Here is a 23,028-nt window from a genome sequence, read left to right as displayed (position 1 = left end):
AGACGAGGGAGGACGGAGAAACGCCTCTAGGGCAGAGCGGGACCCCCGGCGCTCCGCGCAGCCCCCACCCCGAGCGAGCACAGAGCAGCCGCAGCCTCCGCGCGGGCGGCCGGACGTTTACGGACCCGGCGCTCGGGAACCGAGGCCGCGTCCGTCGCCCGTCTAACCCGCGACGCGGTACGTCTTCAACCCACAAAAGGCTCCTGCTTGCTTCAGCCTAGCGATACCAGCAGCGAGAAGATGGGGTGACATGTGGAGTGCAGATTTGAGGAGAAAAGCAGGATCTTGATTAGATGCCATCTCCTTGTCAAAGGAAATATGCACCCAGTCCTACACTGTAACATGCCTGTTGGCTTCCTACCTTTTTTTTTTTCTTCCTCAAGTAAAAACTCCTTAGCATCTTGTCAGATTGGCGGGCAATGTGCTGAGAGATGCCACAGCCCCGCTGCTGAATATTCTAGTGAGAGCATTTGTGCAAAGCAGTGAGCCTAAATTCAAACACTTCGGACAGAACTTCCCAAACAGCTCTGCTTGTATGCAAGGACCTAACGTCCGTAAGCCCAGAGCTGCACAGAAACAGGTTTCCAGGTTGTTACACAGCTGAAAAAAAATAATCAAATAAGCATTAACTTAGTGCCAGTCCTGGATGCCTCCGCTAGCAATCAAGGCCACCTTCAGCTTTACCAACATGCAGCAACTTGCTTAAAAAAAAAAAAAAAAAAAAAAAAGAAGAAAAAAAAAAAAGAGCTGAAGCAGTATTTCATGGATTGAATTGCTTCAGATCTCTAAGGAACAAGTGTCAGGACTTTCGATAGCTACAGTGCTAATAATAAAACAGGGATCTTTTCCAGTATCACAGCACAAACAGTAGTTATTTTTCTTTCAAAGCTTTGATTCCTAAAACCTTTCTTACATTCAGCTTGACACCAAAATACCCATCTCATTCACTCACACTGTCACAGGAGAATTGTGTGCTGCTATTAGAAATAGCCCTGAGGTGAATTAAGAACAGCCTGTAATGATGTTCCACTACAGCAACTTTATTTCTAGCAAACCAAATAAATGAGCAATATTTTATCTGTTGCATCTTGGCTCAGCAGAGAGCGGCAGCTGCTCCCCATATGATTTATTGAATGGATGCTTTCTAAATAGCCAAAGTCAGCTCTGAAGCCGCTCATAGAATCTCTTATTCTTAATGGCCCAGTTTAGAGAGAGAGAGAGAGAGAGAGAAATTCAGATTCTGAAGAGTAGCAAGTTTGGGCATGAATGATTTTATTTCCCATTTTTCCCCTATAAAGGCAACACACATGCAAGAAGCTGTATAACACCGCTCTATAAATCCTGATGGCAGCGCTGACAGGGCACAAGTACACCTCTTATGATGCAAATGTCGGCGCAGTCCGGCACCTTTCAGGGAAGGTCGGGTGTTTCGAGGCGTGCTCGGGAGCGAGGGACCTCGCCTGTCCGCGATGCGAAGGGAACGGCACAGGCGGGTCTCGCCGCAGCGCAACGCCGCACGCGCGCGGAGCCTTCGCGTGCCCTGCGCACCGGGCTGCCGCACCAGTTGCTCCAGAACAACCAGCTCTTGAGCTAATCACAGACCCCTGGGATCCCCAGCGCGCCCGTGCGCCGAGCCGCCCGCCGCGGGCCCTGCGGTGGGGGGAAGGCGGCGAGGAAACAAGCCGCACGAGCAGAGCGCTTCCAGCGAACAGCGCTGCGGTGCGAGCGGCCGAAGCCCGGAGCTCTCCGCCTCGGGGCGGCCCCGAGGAGGAAACGTGCTTCCAGTTCTGATACGGGGTATTCTGCCCAAGAAGATCTCTAAAGCCACGATGTTACTTAGATTCAAAAGAGGTCTGGACATTTACACAGACCCTGAGGACAGAGTCAGCCCAGCGTCCGGTAACACGTTTCAGGGCTATTTCACCTTCACGGGCTCCAACTCTAAGCCGATCTCTTGCTCCCAGAGACCTTCTAAGAGCGAAAAAAGGGAGCGGAGGCCGACAGGTTTTCTCAACGTGCTGCAAAGTTCTTGCACCTTCCTCTGAAGCATGTGAAACCAACAGCCGTCAGCAAGAAGTGACAGCCTTGAGCGGCCATCGGAGACCAGCTGCTCCGGGTATTTTTACCGCGCTAATGCCTGATGTGAGTCGCTGGGGAGAGGTGCAGAGGGAAACACAGATGAGGCAGTAAAGGCTTTGAGTGCAAAATGAAATTGCAACAAGCCAGTGAGCGCCCAGGGCAGGCGGCAGAGGGATTCCTGCCCTGAGACACGAAAAAATACCCAGATACTTACAGCCTAAGGAACACCAAGTGCCTAATTCCACTCACTAACTAAAGGCTTGCCCTGGGACTAGAAATGCCGTCGCTGCAATGGTGGGGATGAGTGAGAAACCCACTGGACCTCACAAAAAAAAAACAAACAAAACAAAACAAAAAAACCCACTGAGTTACATCTGTGGAATTGCTGATAAAATATAACCAGGCTGAGAGAAAAAGTTTAAACAGCATTCTTGTGCTGGGTTGTACTTCACACGTTAGCCCTGTCTCTAATGGAACAGGAGTGAGCCTTAAGGAAAATAGCTTAAAACATTCACAAAATGCTGAGACAGCCAAAGACCAGTCCTGACACCAGTTCAAGTCTCTGTGTACAGATTCCCTAACTGAATTGGTCTTTGATGCCAACAGGGCATCTTTTCACCCCAGTACTCTACTCCATGAATAAAAAAAAATTAAAAAAAAAAAGAATTTTTTTTTAATACTTTGCGCTTGACTAATATTCATTTAAAGAAATAAATATCCACCTGGCCTTGCAATCAATGACTGGCACAAACACTCCCACAAGCAGATTATTGACCAGAAGTACATGAGCCAAGATATAAACAGGTTAGTGATTAAATAACAAAATAGTAAATCATTTCAAAACAAATCATACAGAACTCATTTCACTTGCCCTGTTAGAAAAAGTAGTCAAATATGTATTTATTAGATTAGAACCACCCATTTTTATGTCATTCAACAATAAAAATAGAAAAAAGAATCAAGATAAAGAGAGCATATTTTAGCTCATGAAGGATTTATTAATTCAATTTACATTTGAATTAGTTACCCAGACAAAGCTCAAACACTGCCATATGATTTAGATGACTGAACACACATCATAGGGTAGCATTCAAGTCATAATCTGTATCTGCAATTTGTGGATAGCTTCATGAGCAGGCAGAATATCCTGACCCATGATGTACCTTTATTTTTGAGTAGCAGTGTGCTTTGCTGTGGCTTGGAACAAAGCCTGTGAAACCTCTCACTCAAAGAAAACATTTAATTTTAAATTCAGCCCAAAGAACTAGCGATAAATACTTGGAAGGCTGCCTGACTGGTATCGCATTGGTTCAAGCATACCAGCTGGGACCAGCACTGAGCATGAATCAGAGGGGAAAGAGCCGTACAAGAGTAGGTAGGAGACTGACTGGGCTAAGCTGGGGTTTTGCCTTTCCCCTGAGGGTGCACCAAGTCTTCCTTGCTAATCAGGCTCAGAAGGGGTTCAGACCAAGTGAGCCCCTTGCGCATGCTGAGCTCAGAGCAAGTGGTAACTGTCCCTTGCAGGTTTTTACAGTTTCTGTAGATAACCATCCTTCCCTTCCCACGATGCGTGGCAACAGCAAGGAAGCCTGCTAAAGCGCTCATTGCGCCCTTGCTCATCTCCTGCACCGGGAGCCAGCTGTGCATGTGATCTCCCCCAGGCCTGCAATGATCACACTTGCAAGTAGCAGTTTCACATCATCTGAACTCCTGTTTTGCAGGAGACTTGCAAACTATCCTCTTTGAAGGACCCATCATCCGTTTTGTAAGAAGTTGATCTCATCCACTTTGTTGATCTCTATTCACAGGAAAGGAGTAGGGGAGCAGAAGGGCAGCTAGCCCTAGAAAAATTGCTTGCTGTCCAAGCAGACGTCACATCAACCTACTATAACATTTTGACACCCATTTGTCATGCCTAATCTCATGCCAGGAAAGGGCTCAGCATAATCACTTCCAGGCATATCTGTGCAGCTCTCCTGCACAACAGGGTGAGAAGAATTCCAAAACCTCTGCCACACTACAATTCCTCTGCTACTCTTACTGCTCGTATACCCAGGGTATTTGCAGTTTGCATGCAAAAAGCAGCCATTCACTACTCCCTCCCTGGATAATGCAATGGGAAGGAACCAAATCCTGCTATCAAGTAAAAGATCACAAGGAAAGTGCTGGCAAAGTACAGCCATTTATTTAGAGCAGCCAAAAGAAAGCAAGAACAGTAACCAATGTCCCAAACTTTCCCTTGAGGCATATAACCAAACACATCATTGATTCTGGAAAACAGCACTTCTAGTAGAATGTATTTTTAACAAGGAGACTGTCTGGATCCTCTTAACTGTATTTCTAACTGTAATTCTAAAGCAGATGTAGGAGTTCTCCCCCCATTAAAAAAAGTAATCAAATTTTTAGAATAAAGAATTACGTGAATTAAAATATCTTCACTCATGAAGGTCTCTGTCTTTACTGTTCAGTGTAAGAGATGCAGCAGCAAGCAACTCATCCTGTACGTCAGTTTTTCTTTTTCTTGTGGTAGTTATGGCACACAATACAGCGCTAGGAGAACAACAAATAAAAAAACTCAACTACTTTCACAAGCAAAGAATGGATCTTCTCTTCTGCTAAGTTTCTTTCCTAGCTGAATATATCTATTCGGTGATAGAATTTAGCCTTGTACCAGTGCAAGAAGAGAGACAAAGAACTATGAAGCTATGAATCCCATTAGCATCAAAACTATGGAAACAAGGGGTTTTAGGGAGATAAAATATTTTTTGAAAGAGTTCTAGAAAAAGGAAACATTTCTTTTATAAAGCAAGCATTCTTCATAGACCTGAAATCCAAAGCACATTATAAAAATGAATTTGTCACTGGGGTTTGTTTGTGTGTTTTTAAACTTCACAGCATTAATGACTAAAGGCTTGCATAGGTGGGCAGGAAAAAAATCCACTTTCTATTGTATTAACTTCATGCATATAAGAAGCCTTTCAAGACTAATATAAATGCAAGGAAACACTTCTGCATAGTTTGTCCTGATCTGGCCTAGGCAAATGACTGCACTGGAACATAATCAGCTAATCTGCCTTCTAAGGATTTAGCTACACTGCAGCTATAGAAGGCAGGAAGCATTTAAATCAGTACAGCTACATCTACCCAACCTTTGATTTAAAACCATCAGAAAATCACGATTTGCAAGACAGTTTCCAATATTGCAGGGGCACAATTCTTTTTATTAGAACATCCTCATACAAGCAATAGAATTCACATGTGGAGCAAATCCACTGTGCAGAAAGCCGCAAATAAAAACAAATGGCAAGGGCCCCTGTAAGCCCTAGCCCAGCTGAAACACGTAGGATAGGTTTCTGAGGAAGATGACAGCTCGTTCATAAATCCTGTTAGTAGCAAACATAATAGGCCAACTACAGCTTACAGATCTGAGGAGACCGCCTCCTCAGAGGTATTTGGTTCTATAGAACATGAACTGGACATTTTAAGCATGGTACTGCAGAAAAGAGGAAGAGCACTACTGGAAGAGAAGGCTCACTGAATACAGAGGGCTTACCTGTGCAGGATGGCAGTTGACAGCTGTGTACGTCAGTCCTGGGATTCTAAGTATAGGGATTTTTCCAATTTTGAGATATGCTGAAACACACACATACAAAAATCAGTACCCTTGGCCTGTCTTGTTCTCCCTGTTAAGGTTGGGCTAAAACCAGGACAAGGGGCAAAAGGAAGCATCAGAAACACACAGCGCAGATATTTAACAAATATTTCACATTTGCAAAAGCCGAAGTGCATTTTTAATACAGGAAAGTTACTCCAGTGGAGATATGTTCCCTCTGCTTGATTCTTAGTACAAATACCTTTTGTCTGAAGGGACAGACAGATTTGGTGCATGCATCTGGAGGTGCTCCACTTTTGGACTTTAGTGTTAATTCCCCCCAAACATTCACCTCTTCATACAATATAAATTCACTGCTGTAGCACATAAACAGCATAGGCAAGGACACAAGTTGACGGCTGCGTGTAAGTGCCATAGATTCAGCTTGCCTTTTATGAATTAATGCTTGTAGAATATGCAATTGCTCCAGCAAAGAACACACACTTAAGTTGCTCCAAAAAACACTTTTAGCTTGTATAACTTGTTTTCTGACTAACAAGAAATCAGTGGAGAAAACATCCCCGAGGACTTACAATTGATTTCATTTATTATAACTTCTTGAACAAAAGCTCTCAAGGGTTCCTGAAGAAGTTTAATCTAAAAAACAGAGATGACTTGGTAAGAAAAACAGAAGAATGCATAGCTGAAAACCTACCCAATACCATCTAATAGTAGGTGGATTTCTGCTAGACAGGCTTTGCACATCACTGTCATGTTAGCAGAAGCCAGAGTGAAAGATGCTTCTGCATCACACGGCACTGTCAGAGATTTGTGCCCACTCCTGCCCTCAACCTGCTGTAGGGCTGTTTGCTACAGCTCCGTAAAAGCTTGTACACGCTGCCTCTTTAGTGATGCATATTGGCTCCTAGCAGCTTTAGGGACCGAAGAGCAAGGATACAGAGAACACCTCAACTGCTCTCCCCCTTCCTTTCTCTGCTTATTCCCAATGCAGCTTTAATCCCCCTCAGAGGGGAGTGAAGGACTCTCCTGCCTCCTGGGGCTAGTACACTGCTGGCTCACCAGCGCGACCGTACGGAGCCAGTTCTACCCAGCTGCCAGAGAGCTGCCTGCACTGCTCTGCACAGCACAGGGCTGGTAAAACACGGGACTTACATCAGTGGTGCCGTTGACTGAGGAAACCAGCGACAGAGTCAGGCTACGGAGAGAGGACAACAAGTAAGGTAGGACAGCAGCTCACAGGGTCGCTCTCCGAACAGCTAAAGCTGGCAGTGCAGCGGGAGCCGTCTGCAGAAAGGGCCCTAAGAACATCCTACCTGTCAAGGGCCACGCTGAACTGCACTTGCCCTTCAGCAACATGAAGGGTGGCTGCCAAACCAAGTTTCTGTAATGAGGACAGGAGAGCAGATCACCAAAACTGCATCCAAACTGATCTCAACACTACAAACCACTACATAAGACATGAGCAACGCTGAGCTATGTTTAAATATATACATACATACATCCACACACAGGTATCACCATGCTTAGGTTTCAGTTATCAGTGTCTTTTTCAACTGAAATTCACCCAAGGGTTTCTACTCAATTTATTAACGTAAATGAACAAATTCACATTTTGTCATTTACCCATCAGCCTCTACATGCTGTCTGCCCCCTCCCCTCTGTCCCCCACACTTAGCCACTGATTTTAAACAGAAGTTTTGTTCCCAGCACTTACAGCCTCCAGAACAGCAAGAACCAACAAGCTCTCATTTCCTTTTTTACTCATTATCTCCAGATTAAGAGAAATGTTCATGGTGCACAAGTTCACATCCAGCTGGACCTTCAAAGGTGTGACCACTTCAACAATGACGACAAGTGAGAAAGGGGACGATGAGCACGCTGGGCACTGCAAGGCAGGGAGAGGCCAGAACCACATTTAAACCACAGCAGACATCCAGCAAGAGTGAGCAAAGGGACAACAGGGCCAGGCAGCAGGAGAACGTGACAGCACAGAGTGAACCCTTGGAGTGAGGCAGGGCAGGAGGTGTTACTGCCCAGCCAAACGCCCACACAGACACGGTAAGAGCTTCCTCCTGTTGGTTTCTTCAGCACAGTGCAAATTTACCAAGGAAGCTGGAAGGCTGCCACGGTCCCTCGCCCAGGCCTTTGCTTCCTGCACCCTAAGGAACAGGAGCGTTCCCCATCTCTCCCACACCTCTGGGTGCTGTACAGCACCACGGCCTCTCTTGCAATGGCAAGAAGCTGTGAAACTGCAGGGAGATACCAGGTACCAACTGTAAATCATGCAGTCAGATGAGGAGTTAGTGCTGCTTGGCAATGAGTTAAATAATGCGAGGTTTAGGATATAGTAGGGAAGCGATCTCCATGGATTTGGGACAGGCTTACCTTAGACACAATTGTATCATTGAGGGCCACCTCAAGAGCACGAGTCTCTGGGAACTGTTTGAAGTAAACACAAGCGTCAGCTGGAAATGCCCCATTGCCTCAAAGACTAATATTAAACACCCAAATATAGTCCACCTCCTCTGAGAAGGATTAGGTGGGGGGACACGTTTTCCTCCAGCTACATGAAGCCTTCCTCACAAATGATACACGCTGGTAATGAGAAGACCACAATGACACTGGCTCCCAAGCTAACTTCTCTTTACAGTGCTTTTTACTCTTCTCAATGAAGACAGTTTCTCTTTTTATGAACTAAGCAAATCTAGTAGGGCTGTCTTCCTCGATCAGATTTTCTATGGCTTTTCAACAGCTGCTTCCAAACCCTTTCAGGCAATTGAGGAATACACAGAAGCCTCAGTTAGAATAGGTAGCTTTACAATAGGCTCTCTGAGCTCTGCAGCAGCAGCACAGGTGTTCAAAGCTGCAACTCCAGAAAGTCAGAGATTTTATGCAAATAATGTAGTACTTAAATATACATTTAATGAAGCAGCAATAAGCATTGGAATGTTACTGGTCCAAAAAAAGAAAAGAAAAATACAAGGGGTAGAAACAGGTACTTAAGACTAGGCACTGGTCCAAAACGCTGTGCTAAAGCCACACTAAATGGAAACTTGAAAAATCTAGACAGTTGCATCACTCACTGTTTCAGGAGTGCAAGGGATGGTCTTGGGTTTCTCAAAGACTATCCGGGAGAGGATAGTGGTAAATGTGTTCTCCCCAATGGTTTCAGTTGTGCCATTTGCTGCCAGCATCACCTCAGGGCTGACTGGCAGAGATGGAACGGGAATTCTCTTCCCATCACTGGTCTCATATTGAGTCTGAAAGCAAAGACAACAACCACACATGCACTATGGGAGAAACCTCTTAATTACATAGGTCTCAATGAGTACATACTACTAGATGTTTGCAAGAGCAGGATAACCATTCTCCGTGAATTCCAAGTGAATCACAACAGCTGATGAACTACACAACAGCTTTTTTTCTTTTTTTTTTTTTTTTTTTTTTTTTTACCAACTCCTTCTCTGATTAGTGTCACAGAAGAAATGAAGCTCTAAAACTGCTCAGAAACTATCAAGCAAAAGGTTGTGAAACTTTAGTCTCAGAAATGAAACTCACAGTTTGCACTTACCTGCAGAGGTACTTCAATGGAGTAGTTATGTACTTTGAGGGGCTTGGGCACATATATGATTTTCCCTGTCTCAAATGCAATTACAGCTGCATGGAAACAGAAAGATTTATGGGAGAAATCTCAGTAGAATATCAGATCAGATGGAAGGCTATGATTGAGTTGCTGCTGAGCTATATTAGATCACCTATATTAACTTAAATAGGCATCAAAACAAATCTGCTTGGTATATAGATTTTTTTTTTTTTTTTTTTTTTTTTTTTTTAGAAAGTAAAGACTTAGTCCAGTTCAAAGAGTAGGATAAAAATTCCAATCAACACAACCCATCCAATAAAATTTTCAACACTGTATAAAATGTCTTGAAATATGGCCCATCTCTCCTGAAGAATTTCTTAGCTATCCTCAAATTTATATAACAGGGATACTAACATTCAGCAATTTGTGGACATAACAAAACAGAAATTATCAGTTAACAACCGATACAAAAAAAAAAAAAAATGAAAAGACAGTTTGTGATGAAAACTAACTTTTACATGCCTGAACTTCCTCTAGGGCCCCCCATTACAGCTGCAATTAGCTCTTCATAGACCTGGATTGAAACAGCCACAGAGGAAGACGTTGCCTAGAAAGAACCATGTCCAGCCTACTCCCCTCCCAGCTTCTCCATTCCGTAAGCTTCTGGCAGCGTTTAAAAATAGAGTATCATCTCTACATAATTAGTGAGCACTCCAGTGATGCTCTGTCTTAAAACAGGCACTAGATCAAGGTGTGTCCAGCTATGCACTATATGCTGTCACACACAGGGGGCCCAGCAGCGTCTCAGTACACAACAAACATGTGGCCTGAATGGGAAAGCACCAAGGTATCTCTTCACCAAGATTATCAGGTATAACAAGGAAAATGGGAATGAGTGCATCATCACTCACAATTTATACGATACAGCAACTTCCTGTGCCCAACGGAAAAGCAACTGGATAGTATTTTAGGAGTCTGAAACACAAAGGAAAGTTATTCCATTCCATTCTCAGAGATTTTATACAGAAGTCAAGGAAAAAACTAGGTTCCCCCCCCCTTTTATAGATGGCAGTGTTTCACACTGTCACACTCTGGTTCAGAAATGCTGTTATTGCTTAGCACTGCAGAACTCAGCAGAGAAGATCTCCAGAGATGGGGCATAGAAGGTCAACTCACACTGCTCAGAAGGCTTTAAGGGGGTAACAGAACTACAGCTCACTCCCTTCTCCTAGTAGGGAAACCATTTGCTGCAGCTCTGGAGAGCCGATATCTCCATTCGTGGTCAGGAACACTAGAAGCAGAACCTTGGCTCTGCAGTTCTTTCATCAGTGAGGGCTGGTAGAAGTAGACCTTACAATGTGTCTGCTCCCTGTCTATGCCTGGAGGAGCTGAGTGAGAGAAATTGTCTCTTCTTTCTCAGGGCTTCAGGAAGTGTAATCAGAAATGAGCTGTACCTTGTTTTTTAACTCAAACAGGATGTTGTTTCTTAATGTGGCTTCCACATTTACGTCAACATTGCTGCAGACAAAATGAAACTATTTTGAAACAGAACAAACCATTTTCAGACAAAAGCACTTGAGAGAAATTAGAAGAGGGAGGTGATCATCAGGAAACTGTTTAAGTGCTGCCACCAGGTTACTGCCTCGGGAGAGGGCAGTCTGAGCATGCAAATGAATGTCATTCTTTTCCTGTGAATAGAGAGCAAACAAATCACAGCAGACCTCATCTCATAGCTGTCTCCAGGTCAGTCAAGTCCACAACCAAAGACTGGTTCACAAGGCCCATTCCTGAGAGCCTGCCCTGACAAAGGCTGGGCCCAGAGAGACCACACCTGGCAAGCCGTATCAGCCGGGCTGTGCTTGGCACTGACAGTGTCTGCATTACTCCTCCCTTTGCAGCAGCACAGACTGCAGCTGCTAGATCCCAGTCTTCACATCTGCAGTGCCATACAGCTTGTGCAATGTGGTGAGAAGTCTACATCAGTCTAACGAGAGTATATGCCCTCTCTACATGGGTGTAGCCCAAGCTTCTCAATAAAATATATTGCTGAGTTAGTCTAAAACATAAAATAGCTGATACCAGAGAAGAGAATGGGGAGAATCAAATAGCAGGACAGTATCTTGGTGGACTGGAATCTATGCAAGTCACTGCCCAAGCTTAGAGGCACAGATCAACCTGCCAAGCAGTTTAAAATCAAAACAGTCTCAGTCTGTGGCACTGATATGCAGAGACATAAAGGAAATCTTTCTCTGGTCATACAAACAAACAGCTATGCTGCACAAATAAATCTAAAACAAAGATGGTAAATCAAAAATATAGGCTGTATCAAATGGGGATTTAAAGGCTGTTGACATGCCTTAGCACAGGGCTCTAGCCCACACAGATTTCCGCTCGTGAAAAATCAGCAGCACTCACCTCAAGCTTATTTTGACATCTATCAGACTTGCATCACATGTATAGTCCCTGACACTGACAGAGCTGTCGTCTGGTGAGTAGTCTTCCAGCAGAACCAGTGCGCTGCAGTTTAACCTTGCAGCGACAGTAACCACACCAGGCACAAGGACATTTCCACTGTAGAGACAAAGTCATAATGAATATCTACCACGCACCACCACAGTTCCTGGGATCTGCTTTCTGTAGGTGAATGCAGGCATATTCAGATTAAAACCCACCTCCCTCAAGATCTACAATCATTACTGCCCTTCCCAGAAACTGATCTCTGGAACTCTCTTTTGGGGAACCTCAGTTTCCAATAAGAATTCCTCAACATGTGTGGTTACTTTGGATACTGAAAAAAAATGCTTTGTTTCTGTAGTTTCTTGACAAAAAGAAAACCTCATTGCCTCTCCCTCCTCTTGCCCATGCAGAAGCCATCCTTATACTTCTCTTGTGCTGCTGAAAGGAATTTGAATTCCACCAGAGCCTTTGGCCAACACTCACCAAGTACCAAAGATACTCAGAAGAGCAGAAAAATATAGCTTGACCCCAACTCCAGGGACGCATTTGGCCTTTATTGGAAGAATTGTAACATTCATGACATACAACCTGTGAAATGAGACCAGAAAACATGAGCAACTAAGTTATCTATGCTCAAAGCATCAAGCCAAGCAGCTTCTGCAGGGCCCTTTGCTTGCTTTTACAAACATGAAAAATAACGTACAGTTAAACACAGAGCAGTAGGAAGAACTGTCCCTAAACATCTCAGGTGGAAAATGAAATGTAAAGAGAGGTTGGACAGAAACGAGGCTGGCTTTTGCAAGGCAAGTGTCCAAGACTACATCTATTCTTGTCAAATAACAGACATTTATCCAATAAAATGCTTTCAGTTTTATTTTGCCTTGTCATTTCTCTCAAGATAATCCTGTGTGGATAGGGTCTCAGGGTTTGCTGAACCTGTCTGTCCCTCAATTAGCCTGTAGATCCCATAGGCAGACTGTAATGGATGTACTTAACACATCTTTACCCATCACATATGCTCCTTCTGCAACTAACATTTCTGCTATGATGTAAATAGTGCTCAGTGCAGACACCTTAGTGTACAAATGGGCCTCTAGACATTGTCACAAGACAAATAATCATGCAGAATTCTGCTTGTCACTCACCCTTTGATAGCTATTGAATCCACTTTTAATTCTGGGAATGTGAATTTGCTCATTTCAGACTCAAAAAGGCTATTTGTTGAATCTTCACAAGCTGTAAAGAAAACCACTGCTATTAGATCTGGTGTGCTGGATGATGACTTGCAACTGTATGGAAGAGCATCTAAGCTGTCATTTTTTCTTGCATCTCTTCTTGTTCAAGATCAAGAAGATAACAGTCAAAGGATGCACTACCCAGGCAATAAGTTTATTTCAACTTCAGTCGTCAGAGTAAACAACAGAATCCAGATATCCAGACATATACCAGGGTGTCTGAGGAAGCGCAAAGCTTGTTAGGTTTCTTAAGGGTGAAGGAATACATTTTTGTTTTTAATTCAAGCAGACTGCAGATCAAAAATAGCTTTTACTGTGGGCTAGATGGAAAAAAAAATCAGATTGCAGAACTCTGGGACAAAGGAGGAAAGGATCTACAAAACAGACTTGCTCTTTTACCTAGAAGAGCTTATATTTCCAGTGACTGAGAACTTTAATAGTAAGTATAAACAAACATAAGCAGAGCAGCAAGAAAAGGGTCACTGGAAAACATCACACAGAATGGCTGGGATAAAACCAGAGAGGTTTTACTCACCCTTCTCATATGCTTCTTGAGAGATGATGGTGCTTTCTGCATTTGAACTTTGCAATGACATCAGCAGACCACACAGGACAAAACCTAAAACTTTTAGCATCTTCAGTCTTAATAACCTGCCAGTGACACTCTCAGTCAGTACAACAAAGAAAATTCTCCTTTTGCCACTTTAATGTGTAAAGCTTATAGGTATATATATATATAGTGTAAAACTACTAATAATTCAGACAGAAGCAGCATACAGAACTATCTGGAGAAGTAAAAAGAAATATTTAAAATATTTAAATATTTAAAATATTGTGATCTCTTTTTCTCCAAATATTCTTTTTTCCCCAAATAATCTACCCAACATCATCTGTTTCAGGATCTGAAACTGTTCCTGAGGTAATTCTGAGCTGCTATTTGAAGCACACTTAAGTAACATGCATCTATTTTTACTTAACACAAAATGGTCTGGGCACAGAATGCTCCCTTAGATAGGGTGCAAGCCAGGTCTTTCCCCTAGACACCTACTACAAAACGTAGCCCTGGCAATAGCTTTTGACATGGCAGTCATCCAGAGAACAGTGCTCTGAGTGCACCATGGAAAAGGCAGGCAACAAGGCTCATCTATGCAAGTGTTTCATCATGAGCTGTGATGACTCATGATTCCCCAAACCATGAAACAAAGATCATTTTTGCACAAAATATTCATAATAAGCACAGTTAACATTTAAAAAAATAATGACTCTGTCCTACTGCTTTACTCTGAACTTCAATGATCAGGGAAATGTTCTGAGTTCTGAGATGTTGTGTGATGAGTAGCCACCAAAGAGTCCCACGGGGAAAAAGCCTAGAAATACAAAAGACCAGAAAAAGGCACAAAAATCTCAGGAAAAGTAAAATGAAAAGCTGATAAATGGGCCCTCTCCAAACCATGACATTCAGAGGCAGGCTCATTGCTGACTTCTCAGCCACCTGTCCTATGCAAAGGTACCCTTGCCGAGCTGCGCTGCAGACCATTCTGGCCTCACTAACAAATCAAAGTCTGAGCAGACAGCTTAACACTGCCTGTCATTCCCCTTCCATTCCCAAATAAAATAAGCAAATGAACATACTCCAGTCAACAGCATGAAGTGAACGTACACTTCTCCAGTTACAGCCAGGGAACCAAGAGCAAGTCCTGCAGTCCTTTATCCTCCCTGCTATCTCCAGCAGGTACCCAGAGTTGCAGGGAACCCCACTTAAATAGAGACTGTTCTGCTCGAAATGCCTACCCAGTGACCAGGCTGACAATAGTCCCTAAACACAGGTCACACTAACCTCTCAGGTCCACAGCAGTCACTAAAGGAGTGTCAACACAGAGAGGTGTCATTTCAAAAGAATGGAGAGATTCATGGTCTTTGCCTGGTGTCAGCTGAAAGAAGTGACAAAACCTTTTTGGTAGGGGAAGCTCAAGACACTTCTGCTCAGACAATTTGCTCATTTCTGCCACAATGTAGAGTCTATGGAGATACCACACCTTTAGTACATCTGCAGTCTCGCAGCCCGCCTCTCAGGGAAGGTGTGCTTGATCCAGAGCAGGAGCTCTGTGCTCTTCAGCGTTACTTGTAGGAAGACTGACTCCATAGATGTGCTGCACAAGTGACAAACACTCAATTCCATTGAAAACACAAGAGAGGAAATGTCAATCAGCAAAACTGCACTTAGTGCAAAACTTTCACTGCCTTCTTGGAGAGCAGAATGGGACCCTCGTCTTCACATGCTCACCAGCATCCTTACTTCTCCCCCACTGCCAGCACTGGCAATGTCAAGACGCACTGCACAATGGGGAGATGAACAAACACAGTCACCAATTTGCCATGATACAGGCGACACGCTCCACATGCCTGAGCTCCCAAGCTACTTCTGGCTGCGATATTATCAGCAGCCATTGTCCAAGCTCAAACAGTTCAAGGCCATAATCTCCATAAACAATAAGACTTTTTAAGGTAGACATAACTCCATGCTAATGACACCTCCGAGAACTCTGCACAGCAAAAGGCTCATGCACAGATGTGCTCATTGCTCATCTGCCACTGCACAGCAATGTCACGTTTCACTACAGTCCTAGGGGATATACCTCAATAAATCTATATTTTAAATGAGATTTATAGCTGAAATATCAATATCCAGCATCTCTATCAACTGCAAGCCAACAACTTCAGGCAAAAAAAAAAAAAAAAAAAAAAAAAAAAAAAAAAAAAAACCCTTCCAACAGCCTTTCAGGCATGAATGGGCACCATCTGTGACTAAGCACTGCTTCTTTTTCTGGACCATGCCGAATCCATATGACCAACATCCCCACTTTGAGAAGCTCTTCCCTCAAACCAGTGATGTTCCTCTTTGTCTCTTTTCCTTCTGTCCTCTTGTCCCTACATGCACTTAAGAGAAGCTTTGGAGGTAGCTAGCTATAAAAGCCACATTTAAGCCACTCGGGGGGAGGCGTTCAGCTGCCTGCCCTGTAGAGCCCTATGCAGTTAGAGGTGCCACCTGACCTGCTTTGGAGCAGCACAGTCAGTTTAACACAGACCCATGACTTGCTATTTGGCCGACTGAACATTTGAAGAGTTGCACTTCTGAGACAGACAGTGGTTTACCGCAGCCAGAGTTTTATTTCACAGGCACCCATCCTAGACTAGAGCTTTAACTCCTGAATTCCTGTCCTTTCATTGCCCTGTGCTGACCTGGAAGAAGGCTGCCCCAATGCAGTGTCATTCTGCCTCTGTTGGCTGAAAATCCCAGCACAAGTATACCAGATTCTGAAGGCAGGTGTTTCTGCGCACACGCTCACAGCGTCTAAAAAACTGCATGCAGAGCTGGCAAAAACAGCAGCTAACTGCTGCGAGGCTCCTGCAATCACCTTTATACTCAAACACAAGCTTTGCATACAGTTTCTCCTCAAACACATTTTATACTCAGAACTTAGCTCTGTGATGTCTGCCAATGTTGTTTGGGAGGATTCAAAAGAATTCTTCTGGAATAAAATGTCACTCTGGGTTTTGTCCCCATTCCTCTATTTCCCCACTCTGAGGGATGACAGCTGCTCATCCAGCACAGCCAGCTCTGAGCACAGGAACGAACGCACACAGGAGCAAAGCAGACACGAGGGACACAACCTGCCCTGGACACCGGCCAGTCTCAGGCAGACCCATGGTGGCTGGTAGCGGCGATGTTATCAGCAGCCATTGTCAAGCCACCGCTTTAGTTCCCAAGTTCCACAAACAATGATGTTCTTCTAGGAGAGGGATAATTATGAATTAACAAAATACTAAGGCACATTGTACAGTACAAAGCATTGTTTCACTATTTGTGTTTACCTTTGTGTTTAACATCATACCTGCTGTAGAGCTCAAACTTAGGAAAAAAACACGGTCAATTACTTATTAGAAAACACGTATCTATTTCTCATCATGCATTTCCCCCATTACTGTAAATACAGAGAAGAAGGAAATCTGAATACAGTCATCCTTTCCTTTCTCATAATCAAATGGAGAACTAACTTCCAGTGCAACACCCGCCTTCCAAAACAACCACTTCAGCCTTTCAACATGTGTGAGCTGTTTCCCAGTATTTAGCACTAAAACTTTTTAAGGCTGTGATCCCAATTTTGCTGGTGCTTATAGTGATGATGTAGTGGAAGCCACCACATGTTTAAGTTTTCCTAACTGTCCCCTATGGTCTACTAAGTGTAATTACCAAATAATGTGCATGAACACAAATGTGTCCTTCGTAATGGGGTGCTGCCACAGAGGGAATATTAGTCACTCCGTTCTCTCTCTCTTGCTGAGGGTATCTATTCCACAACCATTATTACAATATCTCATCATCTTACATGTATCAGAACACCATACGACACTCCACCTTCCTTTAATCAAAGCTGTTGACAGTTTGGTACTCAGGATTTTAGGCAATAATGACCTACCAGTGTTTTAAGGACCAAGTATTCAGAGGAAAGATTATGAGCCTGTGCAAATGCTGCATTTGTACTTCAAGCCAGTGCTGCCCTGTGCAAACCAGTATGGTCAGGACCATTCCCCATCACACTGAATCTCACGTATGGGTGTGATCTTGCAAAGCTTTTAGCTCCATTCTGCTGCCGAGGCCAGTGACCTGGACAAGGCTGTGGCAAAAGACCACCCTCAACACCTGCAGTGCCATAGGGACCAGAAAGAGGGTCACAAGGCCAGAGGGGGGACTGCAAAGGAGATGTTTTAGCCATTGCTAAAAATAAGACTTTCAAGTCTTTCTCTTACATCACTGCTCTTTCCAGCAATCCTATACCTGCCCCCAACAGATTTCACTCCTGGAAAAACAAAAGTCAGCAACAAGTCTACACTGTTCATCAGCTTTGAGCAACCTGCTCAGTCAGTTCTCAGTGACTTTTGTTTTTAATGAGTTTTTAAATAATTATTTCAAGGATTTCAAATCTTCCCTTTCACAAGATTCTACGAGGTTGGCACACCCACATTAGGCACTGGAAAACACAACTAAGAAAGGGAAAGGCTGTTGTGGCTCCTTTCTAACAAGGCTCACATGCACACACCCTCTCTTAGGAATGGCCTGCCGTTCGAGTCTCTAGAAAACATGCCTTGTCTGAATGCTGAACCTCACTGGTTAGCTCAAGGCATCTTCTTGCTGTAATAGTTTGCAACTAGCATGAACATGGAGATTGGCTGTAATTGTCATTTTTGATTGGAAATATTGTAATTCTTGTTACCTCACATTATTTTTCCCATGATTTTAATTTTATTTTAGTTAGGTTAAAATTAATTTTTATTTGCTATAACTCTAAAATTTACAAGTTTCTCCCCCTACAACATGGTTGGATCCAGATTTGCTTGCTCAGACAACAACAGATCTTACAATATCTTAGGAAAACAAAAGGCAGAGGCCAAAATAACTGACATTTTGAGGGACAAAGCTGGTTTTTTTCCTCCTTATATATAGATTTTAAGAAGAAAAATATTTAAGTGGGAACCTATTGCAAGGGCTGTGAGGGACCCTTCAGAGGAGGGCATGACCCTTCAGGCAGTTCATGCACTTCTCTTGTTTCAGCCCTTTCAGGGTTTGCGTGGCACAAGCTCTTTGAAGATCTCTTAGCACTTTATCTGGGATCAAATCCTGTTTCCTGAACTTCCATAGCAACTGACCAAAGGTTACTGTCATTAAACCAACAGAAAAGAAAGCAAGTCAAGCACAGCACTTGAGCAACATGTCTGCATTCAGAAATTTGCAAGTATGTGCAAATTGCTGTCACTCTCCTTAAAAACAAAAAAGAAAACAAAAAACCCAACATCATCATACACACACACACACAATAAAACTTACAGGAAATTTCCTCTTAATGCAGAAAGCAGGTCTTACAAATCAGCCAGGTTACAAGTCTGTTGGGACATATCTATAGCTAAAATGCTATGATTCAGTATGATTTGGTTGGGAGCTCTAATCCTCTTGCTCTGAAGGCCCAGTTGTGCAGAGCAGAACACAACTCTCCTGTGCATCATTAGCACCGATGAGGAAGGAAGGTGCTCAGCACCTTGCAGTTTGGAATCCTGAAAGCATCATCCCGTCTGTTTCAATTAAAACAGGGTCATCAGACCAGGTAGAAGTCAGGAAATACAAGCACACAGAACACCAACTGATTTCTCCTACTGAGTACTATGGTCTTACCTACCTAACCTCATGTAGGTCTGTTAGGTGGTACTGTATTTCAAACACACTGCAGCTCTATCATACTATCTCAGCCCCAGTGAGCTCTTCACAAGGCTTTCTTGTTGGGTTAGCATGATGTTACTTATTCCCCTATAGGAAAATTTGCATGCCCATCTACAGAAAAACAGTTCCCCACCTGGTTCACAACCAGGGACATAGGAAGAGTTTCTCCCACATACTGTGATCTGTCCTTGCCACCACCATCCTTACGTTCTAGAGGAACAAAAAGGGGAGCAGGTTCTCTATTTAAAAAGGCCTGGTATGGGACAGTGATCTACTCCAGTTCAATGTTATATTTGGCTAAGATAAATTCAGAACCTGCATTAAAATATTATTCCTTCTAACAAGTTCTAAGATGGTAAAGCCACAGACAAACCAGGACAAACATTTATCTTTCTCTTCTAAAGTAAAAATCCTGGAAGACAAGGTAATGGAGAGAAGCCCACGAGAAACTAAGGTTCTGTAACATCACTATTCTCATTGCAAGCCCAGAAGCACTATACACCTGGCATCACCTGTATTGCTTCTGAGACTGAAACTTTACTAAATCCTTCCTGCCTAATTCCTAGAGCTATAATCTCTAACCTAGAAATCCGAATCCTGCCTAGAGGGGTGTTGGGCATTTGCATATCATCTAGGCAGATAAATTCTAGCAAACTGCTACATTCAACTCCATCCCCATGCACTGGGGGATATGACTGAGTTTTACAAAAGTTACCATTGGCAAAATGAGGCTGACATTTTGCCCCATCTGCAGCCTATTGACATATCAGAAGCAAAACTTGAACTGTATTTCCTGGCTTCATCATCCTAGGTTTGCTCCCTGGAAGTAGATCAAAATTGAGAGAATGAAACTCTTTTGGTGGAGTCAGCTGAGATTCAAGTATGGGTTGAGCTAAGAACCAGGCACCCTCCCACACCTTCAAATAAGAATGTGGAGAGTATAAGCAAATCACATATTAATTACAAAAGCAATCATAGCAGTTAATGAAACACCAATAGGTATGTATCTGCTCAGATAAGATTATTCTATCACAGGGCCAAGGTCCCATACTACAAAAGGCCAGCTGATATTAATATGGATGAAAGCTCCATACGGTTGTACCTACCTATCTCCCTGATAGCCTCTCCAATCTGACATTGCAGTTGCTGCTAGAAGTAACAATAAGCTTGAGATTATATACACAATGTAAGATACATTCTTCAAATGACCCTCCAAGAGCTCAGATGCTCTGGAGGGACCAGGGAGAAATCCAACCATTCACAATCTGCTGAACAGATTAAATTAATTCATGAAGATTCTCACTAAGGACAAGCTCAACAATTTATGGAGGTTCTTGTCAGTTTAACCTTTACATCTTCTCTACTACCTAAATTATTTCTGTGGCGACTGTCACTGTGACATTAAGAAACTGCTAGAGAGTGATCAGCCAAGAAAAGACTTTCATCCCTTCAGGGACATGGACAGCACTAATGGTAAACAACTTGTAGGGTTCAGTAGTTCATGGCAATTATTAAATCAAAATCTACAGCTTTTGGACACAATGTGAATCAGTTGAGCTCAGTCTTGCTTGGGGATTCTCCTGATGTAAAGCAGGATTCTGCTAGATCGTCTTTTTACATTCAGTACAGATAAGTATTTTGGTTTAGTTTCTTCATGATACTCATTACTACATCATCTCTTTCAGAAAATGAAAGGACTGAAGAACTTTTCCTCTTTTGAGACACGTGATATCAGTGCTACTTCAGAAAAGGAAGTAGTTTTGATAATTTTATACAATGGCTACCCACCTATCTAGTCAAGAAGATTAGTTAGCCTAACCTCAAATGGTCTTACATTTCTAGTATGCTTCTAAGAACATACATGCAATATTTGTGAACACAAGACTGATTTCCCAGAACAGCTAAATTAACTGAGGAAAACAACTCCCATTGATCCCTGAGTTCCAGTATCAGTGAAGAGCTCCAGGCATATCCAACTGCAAAAGTGAATGCATATGATCATACTGGCAAAGATAAATGTGAATATTTCAGAAACAACTGCAAACATTCTCCTTGTGGCAGGTAAGAATTTTGGAAATGCTAATCCACACTGAGCATGATATCCTACATTTGGAATACTAACAAAGCAACTATACTATTAATTAACATGAAGTACAAAGTATTTTAACAGCTCAGTACTACTGCCTTCTTTTTTTCCCATGGATAAGTTATGTCTGGCAGGAATTCTGCAGTATTTTACAATTAGGTGCCAAAAGTTGTTCTTTTCTTTGGTAGTTTTTTGTCTTTCCCTCTCTGAAATCATTCTTTACTTCTTTCGACCTGCAGCAATGCTCAGTGTTCCAGATCTAGGAAGAGACTTAATATTTTTTATTTCTACCTACAGAAATGTGCTGTATTATATATTACCGGAAGGCTGGCTGGAAAATGAACAGCCTTACCTTTTCCATTCACAATGGCAAGAGTTATGCGAGTAACTCATCCCTCGTTTCATCTTGAGATTTCAGAAATATTCGTTTTTTTCTCTGCAGTTTTATTCATTCACTCAGACTAAAATTCAGAGCTTTTTTTTTTATTTAAAAGGCATTTCTTCATTACCTCCTAGTCTTTTGACAGGGAACAAAATGGTCAACATCACTGAATATATAATTTGTGCAGTTCAGCATATTTAATTTTTTTTCCTCCAAATCTTCTTCTCAAGCCAAATACATTAGCCCATGACATGTTCTGTGCTACTACTGCTGATAACTTAAACTAGCTTGGGTATTTATACTGCAGTTCAGTGCAGACAATGTGCTTTACTACATAGCATAAGCCATCTAAAGTTAGGCATTTAGACTGGGCTCACTGGATGCCTCTATATAGTCAACTGAGAGAGGAATCCCACCCCTTCCAAAAAGTGTTGTTTTAGACAAGAAAAATTAATTGTGTTTTGGAGGAGCTCTTCTCTGTTGACTATAGTAGCCTAAGAACTGGCAGGGAGATCCTGGGAGGCATCTTCAGGTCTTCTCAGCAGTGGAAATCATCATATCAAAAAATCTCTATGATTTCACAACTAGACTACTTTCAGTACAGGTGTCTCACTATTAGTCTGCTATCTTCCCGGTAAATGTAACCAGAGTATTGCTCAGACATATCAAATATTCACTTTAACGTAGCCCAGGAATCCCCAGGCAAAAAGATTTAGCCACTTGCATCTGTAGACATGGCTTGGGCAACTGCACTCATCTTTTCAGTGTGCTGCTCTGAATTTGCCCAGCATCCCCCTTTCCTACCTGCTGATGAATCACAAATGCAGCCATTCTCAGAGTGGATAAACAGGCTAGTTGTATTGGGATTTTACTCACATTTCTGCAGGAAAGTCACCTGGAAGAGAGAACACAGAACAACTCATGCATTGTCTACTCTCCTTCCTCCATGACCAATGGATAAGCTGCAGAGCAGAACACCTCCAACCTTCTGCACAGTTACTGCTGAACCCCTGCTCAACTTCCTGCTAGTTTTGTTCATTTTCTTTTTGCTGATAAGCTTTAGCAGCAGCTCACTGGTTCTTGAGAGAATTGACACTTATCTCAGCATTTTCACCTACTTCTGCTGGTTGGGCTGCCTGCAAATGTCAGAAGCATCATCACATGCCCAAAGCTCCTGCACTTCAAATCATACCCCACAGACCATTTCAGCTCTGCTTTTATCTGAAGCATATTCTGCATGTTTGAAAAATGTGACAGCACTTTTGAGAGGCAATATTTCTTTGAAGATAAAGCACGAAAGAGAGAATTTCTTATAAAGATGT

The 23,028-nt window shown here is 42.9% G+C and overlaps 1 protein-coding gene across 4 annotated transcripts; it reads right to left on the bottom strand.

Moving 5' to 3' along the window:
* Window positions 1-4,251: 4,251 nt before the first annotated feature.
* Window positions 4,252-15,165, bottom strand: LOC134147799 (uncharacterized). 4 transcript variants are annotated; one of them, XM_062589295.1, is made up of 18 exons: window positions 15,004-15,165; window positions 14,805-14,917; window positions 14,241-14,334; window positions 13,503-13,618; window positions 12,878-12,968; window positions 12,216-12,320; window positions 11,691-11,846; window positions 10,730-10,793; window positions 10,187-10,250; window positions 9,264-9,349; window positions 8,776-8,952; window positions 8,078-8,131; window positions 7,407-7,577; window positions 7,006-7,073; window positions 6,845-6,887; window positions 6,265-6,328; window positions 5,633-5,712; window positions 4,252-4,629 (listed from the first exon to the last, which is right to left on the bottom strand). In XM_062589295.1, the coding sequence occupies exons 4-18, from the start codon at window positions 13,600-13,602 to the stop codon at window positions 4,585-4,587; spliced, it is 1,368 nt and encodes a 455-aa protein (XP_062445279.1). In that variant the 5' UTR covers window positions 13,603-13,618; window positions 14,241-14,334; window positions 14,805-14,917; window positions 15,004-15,165; the 3' UTR covers window positions 4,252-4,584. The 4 variants fall into 4 exon arrangements, with proteins under 4 accessions (XP_062445279.1, XP_062445278.1, XP_062445280.1 ...); XM_062589294.1 differs by having other exon boundaries at window positions 14,805-14,898; XM_062589296.1 differs by lacking the exon at window positions 14,805-14,917.
* Window positions 15,166-23,028: the final 7,863 nt, after the last annotated feature.

The sequence above is a fragment of the Rhea pennata genome, chromosome 16 (assembly GCF_028389875.1).
Source record: "Rhea pennata isolate bPtePen1 chromosome 16, bPtePen1.pri, whole genome shotgun sequence".
Lineage (NCBI taxonomy): Eukaryota > Metazoa > Chordata > Aves > Rheiformes > Rheidae > Rhea > Rhea pennata.
This window is presented reverse-complemented; position numbering and strand designations above follow the sequence as displayed.

What these genes read in the sequence shown, in the direction of transcription:
- LOC134147799 (XM_062589295.1), bottom strand. Translation starts at nt 13,602, where the DNA reads ATGCTAAAAGTTTTAGGTTTTGTCCTGTGTGGTCTGCTGATGTCATTG. An exon ending in GATTCAATAGCTATCAAAGG is followed by an intron (nt 12,321 to 12,877) that starts GTGAGTGACAAG and finishes CTCATTTCACAG; the next exon opens with GTTGTATGTCATGAATGTTA. An exon ending in TCCCTTGCACTCCTGAAACA is followed by an intron (nt 8,132 to 8,775) that starts GTGAGTGATGCA and finishes TACTTCAAACAG; the next exon opens with TTCCCAGAGACTCGTGCTCT.